Genomic DNA, 21,380 nt, shown 5'->3' with positions numbered 1-21,380 from the left:
CAGTTATTTCAAAATGCCATGTGACAGGATATTTCCTTATTCAGAGTACATCAGCCCTTTGACAGAGAGAAGGACTTGCATTAGCCTCACTCAAAAGGATTTTATACACTACTTTTGGAAGAAGATTGAAAGGAAAACAAAATTTGCAATGACTCTCACCCAGTTCCTGTTTTTTCTTTCCCTCATGCATGGTACATTACAGTCACTGGGTAAGTCTCCTGCTGGTTTTGTGTTAAACTAGATATGAAAATTCTTTTCCTTGGTCAGCTTTACAGTGTTGATTATTTTTATTTGTTATCAGATTTAATACAGGATATAAAGAGTATGTTAGGTACTGTACTGGTGGCTCTGGATTCAGAGAATTAAAGGAGGGATATTTGGAAATGTTGAGGGGAAAGCAGGTATTTAAACTGGTGTTTCTGTGAAAATACTAAAAGAGATAGGAGTGAACAGGAGGGTGTTGGGAGATGGGGAAAGCTCTCTCCATTTACCCTCCCATAATCTCCATGTTGCAGTAATCAGTCACAGGTATTTAGAGCCATATGTTCATGTTAGCTGTAGAAGTTTCTCTTCTACTTCAAGAAGTGAGGTAAGAGCAGAAAGAATTGGCTCCTCCCCTCCAGTCTGACCGAATTAGAAGAGTAGTTCTAGTCTAAAGGCATATGTCAGTCACTGGGTATAGCCACAGAGAAAGAAATAGTAAGACAATAATGTATGTAGAAAAAAAAAAAAAGTGGATGGCTGTGTTTGCATGAATGTGAGATTGGGAGCAAGTGTTGGAAATTTCAGGATAAAATAACTCTTCTGCAATACTGTGATAATTTAAAAATATGAAGCATTGCTACCCTTAAAGAATCTGAGTTGAGGGTGAATGTGCAGTAACTCTACAAATACGGAAATGTGCAGTTGAAAATTAAACTTTTTACTGCTTAGTTATGTCTGTCACAACCTGACCAACTGAGCTACACAGAATACTACCATGCAATGAACTCCTTTATTATCTGAGATATACTTGAGGCTTTTCTGTCTTCAAGAGCCACAACTTATCATCACAGGGCGGAATTAGACTTTCCTACAAGGTGTATATCAAACTCTAAAAACAACATTTAAAACCCAAAGCAGACTAATGCAACATTTTATTTAAAATCTCTAGCTAAATTAAATTAATAAAAAGGATGGTATGATCCCTCAGTTTAGATAGGCAGAGAGACTGATAGGTCTATTGCTAGGAAATCAGATTTATGAGTTTATGATCATTTTCATACGTTCTCTTAACTCTTTCTTCCCCATAGAAACCTTTACATTAAGAGGAAATGCCAATGGACAGCCTTGTGTGTTCCCTTTCCAGTATGAAGGCAAACAATACAATGAGTGCACAGATGCTGGTAGGTCAGATGGCTGGCTCTGGTGTGCAACAACTGAAGACTTTGATGCTGATAAACTGTATGGATTTTGCCCACTAATAAGTAAGTCCTGAATTTTATTTATTAACTTGTCATGAAATGGTGTTGAGAAAGCAATCTATTGAGCTAGCAATGAGGTTTATTATCAGATACAAGCTTCACAACCTCACATCAAACCTTTTCAGGGTAGCCCCAACGAAAAACAACTGTCTGAATATTAGCTCCAGTAGACAAGTGCTCCCTCTAAAGTGAGTGGAGGGGAAGAGTTCCCTCCAGAGCATGGTTCAGCCCAGCCAGGTTCTGACTTTCCTGTTGGAGGTGCTTGTTTCTCTTCAGGGACTAAAGAACTGAGGAGGCTCTTAGATGTCTCACTTTGTGGCTTAAGTGCATAGCATGACCAGCTTGAATCTAGACTGTTATCTTCCTTTCTTCTTATTACTTTTTATTCCTCAGGCGCATACTGTATCAATTCTCACTTACAGTAGTGGATGTATATACATATATATATATATATATATATATTTTTTTTTTTCTCCCTTAACATACATATCCTGTTTTGTTTTTGTCTCCTAAGGATAGCCTAGAAAATGCTGTTGCTAAAATTATCCTCCTCTGCCATCTTTGTACTAAACCTATGTTTGGGATTCCTCTACCTCAGAACACAGACTGCTTTGCTTTCCTTGCCAACTGCTTTCCCAATAGCTCAACAATTTCACGAGGATTTGAGTTGTTCTGCAAACAAAGATTGCAGATGATCTATAGATTGGTGCTACACAGACCATTTTTATAGCTCCTTGGACTGTCAAGGGCCAGGTACTCAAATGTCTGAAGAAGCTACTTCTTTTGATGATGAACTAAGAGGGAATTCCTCTCCTGGAGGGTCTCCAGTGTCATAGTTCTTCCTTTGACTTCATCCAGGATTTTTTTTTCTTTAATATACAGACGTGTCTGGTTTACCTAGTATTAGTACCCATTTTGTGAATAAAAACAAATATTGCATACTGTCTCATACCTTCTAAAAACTTACAACATTTAAATAAGATTTTAATTTAAAAAATACACTTTTTTATTTGATGACTAATCCAATTTCAATTTTTTTAGACTTGATGACACCATACAGTTAATACTGTGCATTTTTATAGCTTTTGCAGCTTCACATACTTCATTTGCTTTTAGTTGATGCAATGCCAATCCTCTAAGAACAGCATTCAGTTTCACTTCTTCTTCCAGATGACACAGAAAGATTTTGGATAGAAGATGCTTCAACTGGCATTCACTATCAGATAAATTCAGAATCGTCTCTAACATGGCGCCAAGCAAGGAAAAGCTGTCAGCAGCAAAATGCAGAACTATTAAGCATCACAGAGACACATGAGCAAGCATATATAGGAGGTAAAATTATAAAGAACAGGACTGTAAAACCATAAGTTATTCATGGGAGTTGTGCTGCCCCAGAGCTCTACAGGACAAAGTTGGCTGCCTTGTCTTCTTCCAGCTCAGTGAAGAAGACAGGCTGTCAGGTGTGGTTTGGCAGGAGACAAAAGGGAGGTGCTCTGTGCCCTTACATTAGCAGTTTTGTTTGTTTGTTTGTTTGTTTGTTTGTTTGTTTTTGGGGTAGGGGGAATGACTGGTCATGAATCAGTTCTGGGAAGAAAGGGGCCCCATTCCACCTTTGCACTCCAAGCAGGAGTTGCCACATCTTCTGCAGCTTGCTCCATCAGGGAAGGTTTCCTCCACTTGCCTTCCCCTTTAGTGCACTCATTTTAGTGCACTTCAGTCAACAGCAGGACTGTTGACTGTTCCTCAAATGTACCTCTTTCCTCTGTGGTTCAAGGATTATTTTTAATAATATAGAGGATATAAATGATAACATATGATGGTGGCTAGATTTGCGGATACATTTTCATACAAAACATTGCTAGCGCACTGTCTTATTAAGCTTTTTGATGTGTTTACTCCGTGAAATCTGTTACAGAAATATTTTAGTGTAATACTCTTATGAAAATATTTTTTGTTTTGTTTTGTTTATTTAATATCTCTTATTTTGTAATGAAACAGGGACTTGTGGCAGAGTGAGAGATGTAATTACTTAATAAGTAGTAAAAGCAGATGTTAATTTTTCATTTTTGCTACCAAGATGGGATCTTTGCTATCTTTTTACTAACTCATTTGCAAATCTTACTTTTTTAATCTGTGAACTTCATTAATGTGGAAAGCAGTATTTTTAGTCTAAACTGGTTTAAGCTAAGAAATGTACTTTTGACTTTATTTCTTTTAGATATACTAATATACTAATAATGAGAATAAGGAGGTACCATGACTTTCTTTTCTAATTTAGAGCTAACAAAAAAATTCAGTTTTGCATTTTGGATTGGACTGAACACTTTGAATTTCAACAGTGGATGGCAATGGGCTGGGGGCAGTCCTTTCAGATATTTAAACTGGGCTCCAGGTAAGAACTATTTTATAATCTTTGAATGGATTCTGATAAGAAACCAAACTACCCCAGCTGCTTTTATTTCAGGGAAGTCCATGCTGATTTTCAAAAGCCAAAGACCTAACACTTTATTTTTATAGTACACTTTCAAATTACAAAGTTCACTGTGGACATCCGTTATAGCTGGTTCTTTTATTTTCTCTTATAAGCAAAGAACTTGTTTATGAATGGAGAGTCTCTTTTGGAGTGATGTATAACCCTGCAGATCAGAGATCAGAATTTTTCCATAACATCTTATCCAAGAGTATAAATTTAAATCAAGCCTTCCAAAAGTAGCAAAGTGTTTAGGAAATAGTGGCACTATGCTGTCTGGTCAAATTCTAAATATTATTGAGAGCCAGCTCATAATTCCTCAACACTACATGCAAAGCAGCACTGGGCCACCTGTAAGAATAGAGACAAGGGTGGGCTTGTGATGCTCCTCACATAGGGGGAGAAAGATTACCCAGAGAGGAGGAGAAGCAGCCCAGAGCTGGTGGCAGAGGTGTGGGTGGTGGGTGTGGAGTTTGCCACTGCCAGGGCAGTGAGGACTTCAATTTGGCCAATACCCAGTTATGTTCATGTTTTGAAAACTCTAAGTTTTCAAAAATTCTCTATCAGGCAATTTCCTCTGCTGTTTATAGATGTTCATTCACACCACAACAGAAAAAAGAAAAACTTTTATAGGAGAGTAGAACTGGAAATTCTTGAGTTATACTGGAGATATATAATTTAAAGGTGAATATTTTTAGTTATGAAGTTTTTGAAACAGAATGGAGACCTAGTTTCCACTGTTCTGTCTATGAGCACCAGGATATAATGAAAAGATATAGAAAGTTCCCAATATTATCCTAGGATGAAATCAAGATAGAGTCATTCATCTCACTCAGTGTACATACTCCACTCTCAAAACATAGACCAAAAACAGCATCCTGCAAACTACAACAGCAGTTATCTTATGGGGGAGGGCTTCTTCATATCAAGCACAGAAAAAATCAGAATAATCTCATGTTTCTACTGATCTTTTTGTTGATCTTTTTGTTTATATTTGTTGTGAGATACTATTTTCTCTCCTACTCAAAGGAAATCCTTTCTCAGCCTCTGGGAAAATCTGTGGGGTGATGAATCCTAGACAGAACGCTAAATGGGAAAACCAAGCATGTAACCAGAGACTTGGCTACATATGTAAAAAGAGAAAGTTCAGTTCAAAACCTGACAGTATACCCAAGGGTAAGTTAGTCAAACAAACAGAAAGATTTTTCTCTAACTTCCAGAAAGAGCAATCTATAAACACCCGCAAGACATAAAGGTACGCAACATTTTTTTTCAACCTCTCATTATGTATTAATCATCCATCGGAGAATATTATTATTTTGTTCCTTCAATCTATCATTCATTTTAGTGAAACTGATAGAAGTTGCTCTGTCACAGTAACCAGTGTCAACAATCACATTTGCATAAATACAGTAGGAATTTTATGCTTCTCATTTGATTCAAATTAGCAATTGCCATTATTCCAATATTTATGTAAAAAATTTCCTCAACAGCAGTGTGTAACTCGATGAGTGCATACGCACAGAGCAGGAGGAGCAGCAGTATTCGTGCAGGCGACATTTCATCCGTGGGCCATGGCTTCAATGACACCACCTTGTGTCTATGGACATGCCCCATGCAGGAGGGATCTACCAGAGGCTGTCATCTGGGAATGTTATAAAAACTACTCTTATAGCAGGAAGAAAACAGAGCTTTGGTCTCTCTTTCCTCCCAGAGTATAATTTTAAATTGCATCTCTGACATAATGTGGGTAGTTTTCAGTGATGCTCTACTTAAGATACGAAGACTTATCATTCTTATCACTCTATTTGCATATTGAGCATACTGTGCCTTAATGACATTTGTTTTTCATTTGAATGTATTTGCATTTCTAACTGCAGCTTTATGTTTATTCATATAGTACTACTTGTAAAAAGTGCTAGAGAGACCTCATTCTAGTGTTCTTTATTTTTCTCTTCATGAAATTATGCTGAAAATGTGTGCTTTTATTTTAGAGGAACTGAGACCTATTAAATGCACAAATGGTTGGTGGCCGTATGCAGGCTACTGTTACAGCATTCAAAGAGAACCCAAAACGTGGAAGGATGCTCTGACTTCATGTAAGAGGCAAGATGGAGATTTGGCAAGTGTCCACAACATCGCTGAGTACAGCTTCCTAGTGTCACAGCTTGATAACAGTGAGTACGCATGTAGTTTCTTTGTCCCGTCTGTAATAAAAAAGCTGGGCTTTGTTAAATATTAATGTTTTCTCTGAAATGTCACAAGCTGAAGGCCATATCTAACCTGTGTTCTGGTTGCTGCAGTTACATAAACAATGATATATATTTATCAAGATATAATCTACATTTTAAAACATTTTAAAGCAGGAAAAGAAAAAAAAAATATTCCTAACAGAGACACGTAAAAACCTCCAATAATCACAGTATTTGTGCCTTTTTGCTATGTTAATTGGTTTAGAAATGAGCTCCAAATCTAAAAGAAATTTAACTTCTTGCTGAGGTTAACCTCTTGATATATCTTCTTCCAAGAAAATAAAATTTTTGATTTTCCTTGGGTCTGTAGCAACCATGTGCCTTACATACTGGACTTGGTGACCACCACTGGTTGGCCATTACAGACCCTCTCATGCTCCCCTGTTAAAGACATGTTTTGACAAATGTCTTGATGGCTTGTGTTCAGTATGATCTCCTGACTGGCAGGACACACACAGCCACTCCCTGCTCCAAGTATTTTGTTTTACCAAGTCATAGGCACTCAGAAAATTTGCAAAAACCTTCTGCCAGTCATAAAAAGCCATGTGTTTATTTATTTCAGAATTCTTGGATGGCATCTGAGGCCAAGATACATACACTCTTACAGATCTGAACAGAAACCAGAGCTTTTGTTGAAGCACAAAATCAGCTGTCGCGTACCACATCCCACCTTCTATCAGTCACTGTTTGTTACGGGTTTGGAAGTATTCATAGTATTGCATAGCAGACCATAAGCAAACCTGTCTCTTTTCATGTTTCAGAGCCAACAGAAGAGCTATGGCTGGGTCTGAATGACCTGAAGGCTCACTTCTATTTTGAGTGGAGCGACGGGACTCGTGTGACATTCACCAGATGGCAGCGCAGACATCCCACCTACATGAGTGGTCTAGAGGACTGTGTTGTTATGAAGGGGCAGGTATAACTATGCAGTCATTGTGTAGAAATGCAAGCTAATAACTGCCTCAAACTGAAGTCACTTGTCCCTACATACTTGTTCAGGAAACTTTTTATATCTTAGCTTAAAATAATTTTCCCCATAAATTTGGCATCAGCCAGATGAGACTTCAGAGTACAGTGGAGATCAGAAACAGAAAGGCATTATTTTCCTCGGGCTACTTTTTTGAAATTTCTTACCTGGTACAAAGCCAGGTTCAGAAGTTTTACGTTAGCCTTATTCTGCTGGCTGCAGCAATAAAAAAGGTTGTAGCTCTGGAGAGGGAGGAGAATGAGCAAGTAATATGTTATGCTATCATAGATGCTATTGGCATACCTTGTCTTCCAGTCTGATAGACCATTAAGTTCCGCAGTGTCATTTCATTAAGGCATGAAGACCCGGCATTAGGGCATGGTTCTTCAGCTGTAATGTGAGTTACATCTATCTGCCAAATAATCTAACCTAAAACCCTATAGTGTTTCTCACGGCTTGTCTGTCAGACTTTATTTTTATGCCACATGTGTTTGGCTTATTAGATACATGGACACACAAGTACACACATACGCACACACACACAAAGGCACACACAAAAAGTGTCATGAACTTTAAAAAATAAATAAATTGAAAATGCACAACTGATATGCTGCAGAACGTTATTAATGTTTGTCACTATTAGGCACCAAAAGAATTGACCCTAAACCAGATTTTATGGAAAAAAAAAAAAGCTTTACATTCAATTTTATTTTTTACATAATTCTATTTTTAAAAGAAAGCAGTCATTTTCAGAGTCTCTTCCTTGATGAATGAAATAATAGGTTTTACTGTCACACACTTAGATACGCATTATTTCAGTTTCATTGATCTCTTGTCCATAAGTATAGTGAAATAATGCCTCTGTAAATGCAGATCCATCAGGACCAGATGAGATATATCTTTACAAATCCTTTCATGAAACAGATAGTTATAATAGGCAATAATGCTGAGACTTCAAGATGTAATTTATTTCCTTCTTTCATCTCAAAATATCCTCGAATGTTAAACTATTCCTCAAATATATATATATATATTTAAATAAGTCTCCATTGACAATTCTACAGTCTTCTTATGTAATACATTTCAGTGAGCCTTGTAGTGAAGAAGGAGGGAAGTAGCAGTTTTCTTATGTTTATGAATGCCAATATTTTTACATGTATTTCTTTTTCCTGCTGTTCCAGGATGGATACTGGGCAACTGATGTTTGTGATAAGCAACTTGGTTACATCTGTAAAAAGAAGCCTTCACCACAATCTCTTGAAAAAGAGATGATCATAGACCCAGGCTGCCAAAAAGTAAATGTTCTCTCACAAATGTTGGGAAAAATGAATAGGAATTAATTTACTTGTTGTTTCTTCTTTTAGAGTCTTTACATTTGTTTGTATCTTCTACTCTTGAGGAAACTTAGTCTTTTCCCATAAGCAAATTACTAATATATGTTCATACTTCATTTGTACTCTGAAAATACTACAGAATGTCAAGATTCATTTATGTGTATATTAATACTTTTCTTTCACTTCCAGGTGACCCACCTTGTAAAAAAATCACATATATCTTTGAAATAATTTCATTACTATTCTCTCTACTTATGCTTGTAGCCAAACATGCAAAATTACCAAAAGGCACTTTGTCCCTTCTCTCAGATCTACTATTTACAGTCCCCATACATAGCAAAATCTTTACAGTAAGAACTACAAAAGAAATAAAATATTATAAAATATAAGATTAGCTTTTCCATACCATGTTACTACTGATAGACTACTTAGTTGGCCTTTCAGTGATATCAGCAGGTTATTTTTTCCCAACTAGTATTTTTTCCAAAATTCACGTTTTATTAAATCTATACCAACCAGCATAAATCTCTCTAACAACAGGAAGAAGCATGGGTGTTTGGGTGATATTCCTTCTTTCCACCCTCCCTACAAACAAGCACCATCTGGATTCCTCTTGGCTCAGAAAGTTTCCTTACACATTCCTCTAAGGGTGCTAGGGGCAGCTTTGGGGAACTGTGCTTACAGCTGAATTAATTTCAGAATCAGAATATTTTTGCACTTCATTATGTCAGATCCTGTAGCTCTGGAAGACTTGGCTGCAGCTCCCTCTGAATGAATCACTGGTTTATTATGGTGAGGTTTGCATAATCTCAACCTTACAAAATACTGGAATATGATAGCAGAGTCAAAATTTTCTTTGAAAATTTGAAGAGATAAAGAGTAATGTCATGATGTCATCCTTTAAATAAAAAGGTCTTTGAAGGAGCAAACAAAAACAAAAACAAAACAAGGTTTTTTTTTTTGTTTTTTTTTTATTAACAGATTTGCCTAGTCTTATCTTGTTTTTAAGCCTATCGGCAACAAACTAAACATCAAATATTTACATACAAAATAGTGGAGATAATTTCTATACTGAAGTTTAATTCAATTTCAAATTAAGAACCTCATGTTTTTCACAGGGTTGGAAAAGATATGGTTCTCACTGCTATTTGGTGGGTTCTGACCTTGTAACGTTCTCAGATGCAAATAAGAAATGTGAACAAAGTAAAGCCTATCTAGCCACAGTGGAAACCAGGTAGGAAAAATATCTTTCTTTCTACTTCCAAGTTAGTACTTCTGATGAAAAAAAAAAAAAAAAAAAAAAAGAAAAAAAAAAAGTATATTTTAGAAAGCTTTTCAAACCATTTCAATAACAGTTTTCAAAAATAATCAGCAAAACAAAATTATCTATGTAGTAAAAAAAAAAAAAAAAAAGACATTTTAGGGCATTTTATTTAACTAACTAAAACAATTTTCAGATTTTGAGGGTTCTTGAGTTCCATTATCTCTTAATTTTCAATTCCTAATTAAAGAAACCTCTATTTTGTTTTTGCTTTTCTGTTGAAAAGTGGCTACTACTATTTTCCTTTATTTACTGATGAATGTTATCTAATTATTGGAAATCTTTAAAAATATTCCCTAAAATACCACCTAAGCCAAATTTTGAACAAATATAAGAATGCTTTCTGTACATTCCTTCCATAGCCAGAATGTGTCATCTCATGTATCTATATCTCAAATGGTCTTTGAAGGCTTCATGGCCTCTGAGGAAGATGAGTACTTTGAGAGACAATGTGTAGCAAAGCTAACAGTGGTTTGGTCCTGACTTGCTGGTAGATTTGAGGCATCACAAAGTCTTGGACAATAGCAGTATACAATTATAAACTGATGTGAGTTGTGATTTGTGATGTTTCACAGAACCAGGTGGAGAGGAAAGAAGATACCTTTGGAGGTAAAAATACCTTTGGAGAGGAAAAGGTGTCTTTCACTAAATATTTCTGACTACACTTAAGAGCTTGCTGAGGTGTTGCTTGAACTTCATTAAGGACCAGTTTCCTTGGGGCTGTGCTGGCATGGTAGAGATACATCTATTTGTATCAGATTTATATTGCAAATAGTATTTTGTGTTTGAATAATGTTTTCCACTTCAGAAATGAGCAAGCCTTTCTGATTAGCCTGACTGGTCTGAGGTCTGAAAAATATTTCTGGATTGGTCTCTCTGACACAGAAGAACAAGGGACTTTCAGGTGGACCAGTGGTGAAGCTCCTCTCTTCACACACTGGAACTCAGCAATGCCAGGTAAGCTCTGCATGGGCACATCCCTTGTGATCAGAGTCTCTCTGAAATTCAAGCAGGTTTCTGCTTTCCAGCTCCTCATATTGGAAATTAGAGCAGGTACTTTTGTGTTTACAGCTGTAGGTGACCAACACTGTCAGATCTTGTTTGCCCCTGGTATAACATACACTTGCAGCTGAGTGCCAGGTGCTGCTTTACTCATTATTTGTGAAGTTGTAGAGAAGCATATGTATCCTGAGCTAGACCAAAACCAACAAGGTAGAGGACTTAACAAGGTCCAAGGGTCTTCTTTTTTTTCAACGTTTTAAACACCTGTTTACAGCAACTCATCAAATTGAGAAAAATGACTATGAGCTGAGTATTTGACCCACAAGGTGCCTGTGTGAGAAATGGACAGCAAATGTCCTGCTCTACTGCATTTCAGCAGAACATATGACTGGAAACCGTTGCTTTCTCTGTAGCTAGTTATGTTTCAAGAAAGTCTTACTGTAGTTGATATCACCTTTCCTGAAATTGAATTACTCTGATATTGAGAATCACAAAGTAATTGACAGTCCATTTGCTGTAAATGTAAATAAAATCAAGTGCTATTTGTCCTGTGATTTGCCTGGGGTTGGCAAGATGAGGAATATTTGTATCCTAAATCCATTTTTGGGAAAGGTGGGTCTCTGAGACATACTGACCCTTATCTCAGCTGTGGCAGGAGACACTCAGAATAATTTTATATCCAGGATGGCTTTTAATCTGCATCTTCCTTTTCACAGTTTTATATGAATAAAAACAAATATCCTATTTCTTATAAAGCAATTAAACTTTGGTTTCATTCATTTCTTTTATATATCACAAAGGAAAAGAACAAGGCTGTGTTGCCATGGGAACTGGAATGAATGCTGGATTATGGGATGTCATTAGCTGCCAGGAGGCAGCAAATTTTCTTTGCAAGCAGTGGGCAGCAGGCGTTCCTCCCCCTGCTCCTCCTGCACAGGTGCCTGCAGCTGCCTGTGCTGAGGGCTGGGATGGAGCCTCCCAGGGAGACTCGTGCTACAAGGTCAGTGTGCGTCTCCTTCCCTGCAAGCCTGAGCACGGGGGAGCCCAGGGGTCATTGCACTGCTCATCCTGATGTGCAGGGACCCAGTGCTGGGACATTTTTGGAGAATCATATTCTCCTTGGAAGAGGAAAACCAACCCGTGAGACATAGCCATCAAAAATAACAAAACTCAACAACAAAAAGCTTGCTACAATGAAAATAGAGAGCTAAAAATGTTTCTTTTATTTACATAACAGGTGAGAACCTCACTCCATTTGTTTATGTCCAAGAATTTTGGAGTTCAAACAAACATATCTCAAGAGCTGTCAGTGTCACTTGCCTATGACATTATTTTCTAAGAGAAAACTTATGGGAGCCTGGTTCTTCAACAATCTTTTATCAGAGAATGTGATACTTTTAGATCCAGACTTAGTTTGCCATTGGTGACACATCAGCAAGTAAAAATTCTGTGCATTCCTTTCATTCCTTTGTTTTAGCAAAAAATGCCTAGAAATGTCTCTCTCTCTCTCCCTCTCTCTCCCTTTTTTTTTTTTTTTTTTTTTTTTTTAAGAAAAAAGCAAAAGCAAAATAGTACAAGGAAAGGTTAATAATCTGAAACATTTCTCTTCCAGATCTTTACATAAGTTTCCTCTCACTTTCTCTCTTGAGACTCTCCGCCTGTTCGAAGGACAGAGATGATTTTAGCTCTGTATTTAAAAGTCTCTCGACTTTTATGTCACACCCAGTTAATTACTGTTACTCACATTATTGATTTTGCCATTTACCAAATTGCTGCTTTCTCAAAAATGCCAAGCATACAATTCCTTACTTCATGAATGTGTGTACTTCACATCAGGAAGCAGAGCTATATGTATGCTTGCACAACAGAAAAATCTCTTCCTCACCCTGTAACAGCACCTTGTATTATAACTCTTACTGTTCATGCTATGTTTTCTGTTCTAACATATTGAACTACCCACCACCTTCAATTTCTCAATAATTTCCTCCTTTCTACTGCACAATGCTAAGACTGGACTCTTCTATTTTTCTTTGAGCCTTTCAGTGGTCAAAGTTCCAATTAAGTGATAAATTATTGTGACAACTTTTGTTCTCCCTAGTCTCCTACACTACTCTTCCCTTATTATTTTAAAATAGAGGAAAGTAAGAAAAAAATACAGTCTACATTACTAACATTTAATATTATAGGTCTTGACAGATGTTATGTTGCCTTTCTCAAGAATAAAGAGATGCTGAAGTGGTACTGATCTTAATTACATAGTTAATTATATGTTATATTATATTTAGTAATTTATTATCACATTTTTTCTCAACAGTTTTTTGTGAGGGAGGGAAACCTAAAGAAGTCTTGGTTTGAAGCTGAAGAATTCTGTAGAGAAATAGGAGGAAATCTGGTCACAATCAATTCAAGAGAAGAGCAAACTTTAATAAGGCGGTTAGCATTGTGAGTACTTGCACAACATTTCGTTTTCATGTTAGTGCTAAATAAGAATTCTATCAAAATGTATTGGGAACTGGACAAGCGAGCAAATAAAAACAAGCAATTTTTAAAAGAAAATGGAAAGATATAATTTGGAAATATCATAATGAATTACATTTTCAAAAAATATGTATATTTCAACCTGAATATTTCAAATATTTCATTTTTTGATATTTCTGAAATTTTCATATTTTTTTCATCAATGGCTTTCTCCAAATTTGCTCAAGTGTGTACATGTTAGCCCTGTTCCAAAAGGGAGGTGTTAAATGGTTTGGCTCTAATTGTGCCTTTTTTTTTTTAATGGCTATGGTTCATATTTTAAGACACACATTCAAAAACCAAACCAAAACTAAACTAAACAAAACAAAAAACAAACCTTGAGCTAATATGTAACATAAACTGAAATGCAAGGAATTAATGTGGAAATCTTCAGACTATAAACTGAAGACTTAAATCAAACAAGCAATAATTCATCTTCATTCTTTTATATAAATGCTGTAAATGCCACATTACACACAATCTAGAAATTATAGCATTTTCCCCCCAAATCAGACCACTACTTTTTGGTCGCATTTCATATTCAATATTAAGACATCTCATTGATAAATAATATATAGGTATTTAAACAAAAAACTGTGTTTCACATAGTGGTGTATTCAGGTGTAATTTCTAAAATTTTTCAAATAGATTTAAAACTATTATATAGAAAAGTCTTCATGATCTCATCCATTTTCATTTTATTATTTTTTAATATTGTGAAGAAGTGAGCATATTTTCCTTCATCTGCTAAAGCTCTTTGATTTAGCCTATTAAAATTTTGGGAAGGGAAAGTTTCCTGCTATATAGTGAGTGAGATAGGAACCTATTGTATCTGATTCATAAATATGAGGAGATAAACAACAGAAACTTTTAAATAAACTTCAATTGAAGTGTCAAGAAGGAAATCAGAGAAGTTGAAAAATATATATATTTTTAATTTTTTTTCATTCATATCATATTACATCTCTCTATTCATGCTTTACTTTTACTAAAACCTTTCCTGTGAACTCCTGCTACAAGCAAGAACTATGCTTCTGACTCAAGGATGGGAGCCCAGACTAGTGCTATGCCACTCCACTTGCTTAATTCAAAATAAATTCAAATAAATTCAAATTAAATTCAAGTGCAACATGCCTTGTCTCAAGAAAGTACACTTGGAAAGGGTGCAAACAGTGAGCCTGGCTATGGGCCAACAGTGAACAAGAAGCTCCCAATTCAGATATGACAGAAAAGTGTATGATTTCATGCTTTTTAGCACTTATACCATAGCTCCTTTTTCTACATTCAAGCATTGATATTGTATGATTTCTTTAGGGATAAAGGAGTGCACGTGCAGGGATTCTGGATGGGTTTGTTTCTCTTAAATCCTGATGAAGGATTTGCTTGGATTGATGGCTCTCCTGTAAGTACTTATTTGCTGAAGGTTAATTGCCCTTCTGACTTTTAGAATATATAGATTTTCATGTTTTTATGCTTTTCTTCCAATCTCTTTAAAATTTTGGCAGGTGCAGGGCAGCACTTAACACATCAGCTGAAGAGCTGCAGTGCTTAGCGATGGCACTATCTTAGCACTATCTTAGCACTCTAACAGAAGCACAAAGCTCTGTATTGTCATTCCTGGTGCCATGTTATACCCCATCTTCCACAGTACAAGCTCCTAGATCTTTGCTGCATCCCAGACTAGGAAGTGCTGTGTGACAGACAGTACAGAAAAATCAGCTTGCCATCTCTTACAAAGCTAGATAAACATGACTTTCTCCATCTATCTATTTTTCCTCCACAAGAAACATGCTTTACCATAAAGTGAAATTTTTCCACCTTCTCTGGGGAGCAAGGGGTAAAGTGAGCTGATCGGCATGACTTCCACAGCCCTCTCAGAGCTCTCTGAACTCCTTTTAATCCCATAAAAGAAGTGCTTGGGATGATGAAACCCTGAAATTGTGTGATGATGAGAAACACAGTCACTTCCACTCAGTTTGAAACACATGGTAATTGAGATGTATTTTCCACACAGGTAATTTATGAGAACTGGGATAAAGATGAACCCAACAACCATGAAGAAATTGAACATTGTGCTATGTTTAATAGATCACCCCAAATGCGCTGGAATGACTTGTACTGTGAACACTTACTTAATTGGATTTGTGAAACAAAAAAAGGTATGATTAGTTCACTATTTAATTGGAGTGATAAGCATAAGTTCAAACGCAAATTGTATGGATTTCAACCAATTGAAAGGAAGAAATATATTTGGTATTTTTCATTTGAATGGTAGAGTAGTGAATGCAACACAAAAGGAGAGGAATGAACTGAGCTATTTCAATTGTACTCAGATGCAGGAAGTTAAAGATATCCCTCTTACTTTATCTCTGGCTTTATCTCGTCCTGTCACAAGTTGAATAAATTTGCAAGACAAAGATACTTATCTCTTTAGCAAGGATTTCTCTGCTTTTATCTCCTCCCTCAATTTTTATCTGCTCTGGGTTTACCCAGGAGACCTAAAGATGGAAGGGACTAAGAGTTCCCTGTACAAAAGATAAAAAAAGCTTTGGTTCCCGTTGTGAAACTAACAATGGGAACCAAACAGAGGGAGATGTTGCTATAGGAACCAGCAACTCTGAAAAGCTGATCAAAACCAGAAGCTAGCGTAACCTTGAGGGATTCCTAGAACCACCTTAAAAGCTCCCTAAAATTAAAAGAAAGTTGACTTCACACAGGGAATGAGTAGGAGGCGTGATAGTGTGGGCAAGGGAGAAGGAGCTGCACAAACAGAACTGGGTATACCTCATATACTTCTGCCAACAAACAGCTATCCTTAAACAGTGAAAAATTACTTACTGAGTAATTGAAAAATTACTTATGCAAATAGGAAGAATCACTGTTCCCTTGTGAGTAGATTAGTCTTGCAAATACACCACCAAACCCCTGACTTCTGTGCACCAGCCTGGAGCAGCACATTCTGTGCAGCCCTTTCTGGCATGCTGGGCAAGCTGCTTCATACAGATGTGGCTTTCTGCTCTTGATGGGATTACTCAGGGGGAGTTCAGAAAATATGACAGAGAGACTCTGATCAGTTTATCTTGACCCTAGATGATCTTTCAGAAGTTAAAAATAAATAAATACTTAAATTAGACCTTGTTATTGTGAGTATAGATTAGATGATAATACCTGTGAGAGGGGAGAAACTCAGCTGTTAATTCTCATTTTTCAGCACTTAACCTCATTGTTTGACCTGGTGTGCCTTGAAATCCATGCATAACGTTGTTCATTAAGTGTCTTACCATACTGCTCCTGAAAGAAGGAGTTGCACTGAGCATATTTTTCATAAATTATTCACTGTTGGTCACTCCCACAGCATTGCAAATGGCAGCAGGCAGCACAACTGGAGCTAAGTCCAACAGAGTCAGTCACCAGCCACTCATGTTGGTGGGTGCTGCCTATACAACCACTGTCTGCACCATCAGCAACAGCTCACCTTTAGCAATTCTGCTCACCTGGAAACCTTGTGGTTTCCAGAATTTTCCAGCTGCTTCTCAAGGAGTTAAAAACAAAGAACAACAACAAAGAACAATAAAACACACACACACACAAAAAAAACCCATCATTTTATGACCATTCTATTAAAGTCTCTTAGATGGTATGACATTCATGAAGACAATTTTTTTGTTGAGATGAGAACAAGGGTGCATATACAACAAATTATTATTTTTTTCCTTTTTGAAAAGCAAGGACAGTTACAGTTAATTAGGATTAAAAAATAAAATCCAAACTAGGTGAACAATGTAAATTCACTATGAATATATTTGAATAAACCTAGTACTATTCTTCATTATCTGCTTAAGGAGAAAATATTTAGAAATTTCCAACAGATTTTTATTATTATTATTATTATTATTATTTTGCTTCACTCTCATGTAAACTGTTTTTGTTCTTTCTTTAATAATGTGTTCCTCTATATCAAAGCTCAAAAGAAATGAGGAAGGCTAATTAACTGAATGAGTAGAAAGCTAATAGAATTTCTGTTGTTTGTGAAGAAAAACAAACAAAACAAAACAAAACAAAAAAAAAAACAAAACAAAACAAAACAAAAAAAAAAAAAAAAAAAAAAAAAAAAAAAAAAAAACAACAACAGGCATCCTAGCAGAGCTACCTTTGAGGAACTATAGCTAGCCCTGGGTATAGCATCAGCTTCATTGCTTCCTCCTGGTCTGTAATGTTATGAGGAAGTGGGGTATATACTGCTTCTCCATACAGCAGCTGGCTCTCTCCAGGACTCTCTTAAAAACAAACCTGCCAAGTAAAGGGGAAGCCATCAGGATAGTAGGAATATATCTAGACAGTGGAAAATATGTGTGGTGTTAAGAAAATTATGCTTTCAGTACTTGTGAGTAGTTGACTATTTGATAGGTAAGCTTGAGAGTTGAATAGATGGATTATGATGTCTGGTACTTGTTCCGTGATTGTAAATAAATATCATTAGCACGATAAGCTTAAAATATAAAATACATTTTCAAATGGATGTAAGTTTCATCTACAAAGTGTTTGCTGCATATCCTGACTTATTTAATATAGTGTTTTTGGAGATACCTATGTACACATTAAACATATGTGTTTTTCACTAGCTAAACGTTTCTAAATTATCATTTAATTTAATATGGTGGTATATGCCCTAAAATTTTGAGAAGTTTGTTAAATAATTCATATTTGTATTTTCTTTCTCTGTTAATAAAATAATATATATTTTTTTGTTATTGTTATTGTTATTATTAATAGACTATTGCTCATTATGATGTTTTATTTTACAGGTACACTGCTAAAACCTGAACCAAACTACAAGCTTGGTAGGATTTTATCCTCTTTCAAAAGAAGACTTACGGTATAGTTTTTAGACTCTTTACAAACCAGATGAGAATGTAACATATATGCTTCTTTATCTTCCAGAATATCAAGCCACTGATGATGGATGGATTATACATGAGGATAAACAGTATTATTTCAGCAAAGAACATGTCCCTATGGAACAAGCACGGAGAATTTGCCAGAAGAACTTTGCCGATCTTATTGTCATTGAGAACGAAAGCAAAAGACAATTTATATGGAAATATGTAAGCACTGTGTCTATTAAATATTTCATATATCATATATTATTTATTTATATTTACGTCCTAATTATTAGTTCAGCGTAATGAATGTGGGCACTTTTGAAGCCATGATCAATTTCACTCTGTTTTACAAGTAAACAATTTGATAAGATTGTATTGGTCATGGATTTGTCCCTTGGATTTGTTTTTTTCTTCTCAGCATCCAATACAAAACAGTAATTTGCACCCCACATGCTCAGGCAATTCATAGGCAGCATGACTTATACTGCAGCCTTCCTGTAGGGACAAGGTCAGTGGCCACTAATGCTGACTTTTAACAGAAGAGCAGCTTGAAAAATAAAGAGAATGGTCTAGCTGTTTAGCTAGGCTAAAATCCTGAGCTACTGCCCTACATTACTTATTTGGTATATTTTTTCAGGACCTGTCAAGAACTAACATTAGGTAAGTAGAGAAAAAATGCATGTGAATATTAAAGGAGTAGCAAAGGGCAGCTCAGGGCTAGGTTGCTTATCTCTTCTAAGACATGTAGCCTACAGAGCAGTTACTATTATTTTCCTGTCCATTGGGTTCCTCCCTCCAGGATCTGTTTCTCTGTAGCCTTCTTGCAGTTCAGGTCTGAACCTACAACATTCTTGCCTGAGACTCAAATCATGTAAAAAACAAGCAAGCAAACAAAGAAACAAGGAAAGCATAACTGTGGAACTGTTTAGTGATTAAATTGCTTTTGTTTTAGATTAAGACAAAAGAGAGGGGAATATTTCTCGCAGTGGAATCATTTTTCATTGGCTTAGTTGTCAGCTTTGATCATAAGTTCAGGTGAGTAAAGGAAGAACATTAAAGATAGTAATGTACAACAATGATGGCAATTTCATGTCAGTCTGCGGAGGTATTTGTGTGTGCTTTCATCTTACAAGTTAATAATTCTTACGCATTTATCCTCTAGATAGATTTCAGAAGTTTGAGATTAGAAGTACTAAGCTTTCCTACATTTAAGCAAATAATCTTATTTATTTATTTATTTATTTATTTATTTACATCTGGGTGAACAAAACCAATAGTATTTCATGGGTAAGGGTCATTTCATTTGATGTCTTACACTGAGAGATCTGAATTAAAGACCCAAGCAACCCCTCATAAGTAGTGAGGATAAGCAGCTAAGTTTAGGATGATGTTCACCTAGTTCACTTTAGACATCAATTTTAAGATGAGATTAACTCTGATTTAGACCTCTAATGGCTATGTAGAAGCTCCAGAGGTTTAGACATAAGCATTTAACCATATGAATCCCACTTATTGATAAATAAATCCCAAATTATGTGAGCCTGAAGAATGAGCAATATCTCACCCAAAAGGTTTCTGAAATTTCTGGCAGAGAACCTGTTTTAGCCTTCTACAAATAGATTTATTTCTGGAGGATGCCTTTCTGGAATGAAAGAGAAATTCAAACTCTGGTGTTGCAGTCTCATCCAGACTGTAAGAAGCTGTTGAGTATGACATTGTTTATCTAGCTTGTGACAAAATGGGACACTGATGGGACTTGAATGTGATAATACTAAATAGGTGAGAGGCCGTAATATTTGCTGTGGAACTGTCCTTTCAGTTTTAGAGCCTTTGCCCTCTAGTCACTATTGATACCTTGATACTTTGCTTAGCCCATTTGCTGAAGAGACCTCATATCTCTAAATGGCTGCTGGAGATATCTGTCCTGCAACCACTTTGCCGTTTTTTCTTTCAGCTGGCTGGATAAGACTCCAGTGGACTATGTTGCCTGGGCTCCAAATGAACCCAATTTTGCAAATAATGATGAAAACTGTGTGATAATGTCAAAAGATTTTGGTGAGTAAAATAGCAAAGTGAAACACTTGGTTGAGCATCTTGAGGAGATAATGGTATCAAAAGCTAATATGTTTGCCACGTATTTAAATCTGAGGCTCCCCACATAGCTGAACAGCAGAGACAGTTTTTCATAACAAGTACATTGAGGTTAAAATCATGCCTTCACTATTAGAAGACAAACACACTGCAGTGGAAGGAGGATTGTATTTGGGCTAATAGTGTACGTGGCAACTGTTTCACCTACCTCTGGAAGGTTTCATTTGTGCTTTATGAATATTGTCTGTGTTATCCTCTGTAATGGTGGTACAAGAGTTTCCATGAGTGTTTCTATGTATTTCATTTATTTACAGGGTTTTGGAAGGATATAAACTGTGCTTTGAAAAATGCCTTCATTTGTGAAAGGCACAATTCAGCTTACTCAGGACTTGCTCCTACTGTACTTCTGCCTTTGGGAGGATGTCCTGAAACTTGGCTTTTGTTTCATAATAAGGTGAAGTAACAAATCTCAGTAGCTCTTAGCAGATTTGCTAGAGGTAGAGAAACCAATTATCCCTTTTATCTCACTATATATATATGCTCTTATTTTATACAACAGTCTTTTATGTGGTATTCTAAAAGTGAATTTTCATGTTTTTAAATCCATATGTAAATCTCAAAAAAGTGAACTTGAATATTTTGTTATAATTTGGACCAGATTATCTTGAAGGTCTATGAAAAGCATCTGTTCCTGGAATGGATTGTGGGAGTTGCTCATTTCTATTCTATGAAATATTTAGGTGTCCACGTTGTAATAATTCATAGAATTATTAAGATTGGAAATATCTCCAAGATCATCTGGTCCAACCATCCCCCTACTACCAATGTCATCTCCTAAACTGTGTCCCTAAGTGCCACATCCAACCTTTCCTTAAACACCCCCAGGAATGGTGACTCCACCACCTCCCTGGGCAACCCATAAACTTTTGCAGTTTCTATATTTTTTTTCCTGTTTATTTTAGATGTACTGTACAGAATTACTGTTCCATTATCCCAATGTATAATTGTAACCCCCTTTATCTGAGTGACACTGAACTGAAAATATGAACACACTTTCCATACATAATCAGTTACCACATT

At 36.1% G+C, this 21,380-nt stretch overlaps 1 protein-coding gene across 1 annotated transcript in view; it reads left to right on the top strand.

The window, feature by feature from the left end:
* Positions 1 to 56: 56 nt before the first annotated feature.
* LOC311431474 (macrophage mannose receptor 1-like) overlaps positions 57 to 21,380 on the top strand; it is a 34,882-nt gene continuing 13,558 nt past the window's right edge. Inside the window, exons 1-19 of the mRNA XM_084508977.1 lie at positions 57 to 209; positions 1,293 to 1,466; positions 2,634 to 2,795; positions 3,742 to 3,855; positions 4,963 to 5,109; positions 5,928 to 6,110; positions 6,947 to 7,101; positions 8,334 to 8,447; positions 9,605 to 9,720; positions 10,616 to 10,764; positions 11,610 to 11,809; positions 13,124 to 13,251; positions 14,641 to 14,728; positions 15,341 to 15,485; positions 18,132 to 18,167; positions 18,268 to 18,431; positions 19,162 to 19,244; positions 20,164 to 20,264; positions 20,615 to 20,754. Coding sequence (XP_084365103.1) covers positions 149 to 209; positions 1,293 to 1,466; positions 2,634 to 2,795; positions 3,742 to 3,855; positions 4,963 to 5,109; positions 5,928 to 6,110; positions 6,947 to 7,101; positions 8,334 to 8,447; positions 9,605 to 9,720; positions 10,616 to 10,764; positions 11,610 to 11,809; positions 13,124 to 13,251; positions 14,641 to 14,728; positions 15,341 to 15,485; positions 18,132 to 18,167; positions 18,268 to 18,431; positions 19,162 to 19,244; positions 20,164 to 20,264; positions 20,615 to 20,754 — 2,460 coding nt within the window. The 5' untranslated portion in view covers positions 57 to 148. The remainder of the gene's footprint in view (positions 210 to 1,292; positions 1,467 to 2,633; positions 2,796 to 3,741; positions 3,856 to 4,962; positions 5,110 to 5,927; positions 6,111 to 6,946; positions 7,102 to 8,333; positions 8,448 to 9,604; positions 9,721 to 10,615; positions 10,765 to 11,609; positions 11,810 to 13,123; positions 13,252 to 14,640; positions 14,729 to 15,340; positions 15,486 to 18,131; positions 18,168 to 18,267; positions 18,432 to 19,161; positions 19,245 to 20,163; positions 20,265 to 20,614; positions 20,755 to 21,380) is intronic.

Source organism: Aythya ferina, assembly GCF_964211825.1.
Source record: "Aythya ferina genome assembly, chromosome: 2".
Taxonomy (NCBI): Eukaryota; Metazoa; Chordata; class Aves; order Anseriformes; family Anatidae; genus Aythya; species Aythya ferina.
Note: the sequence above shows the minus strand (reverse complement) of the source record. Positions and strands in the feature narration are given on the sequence as shown.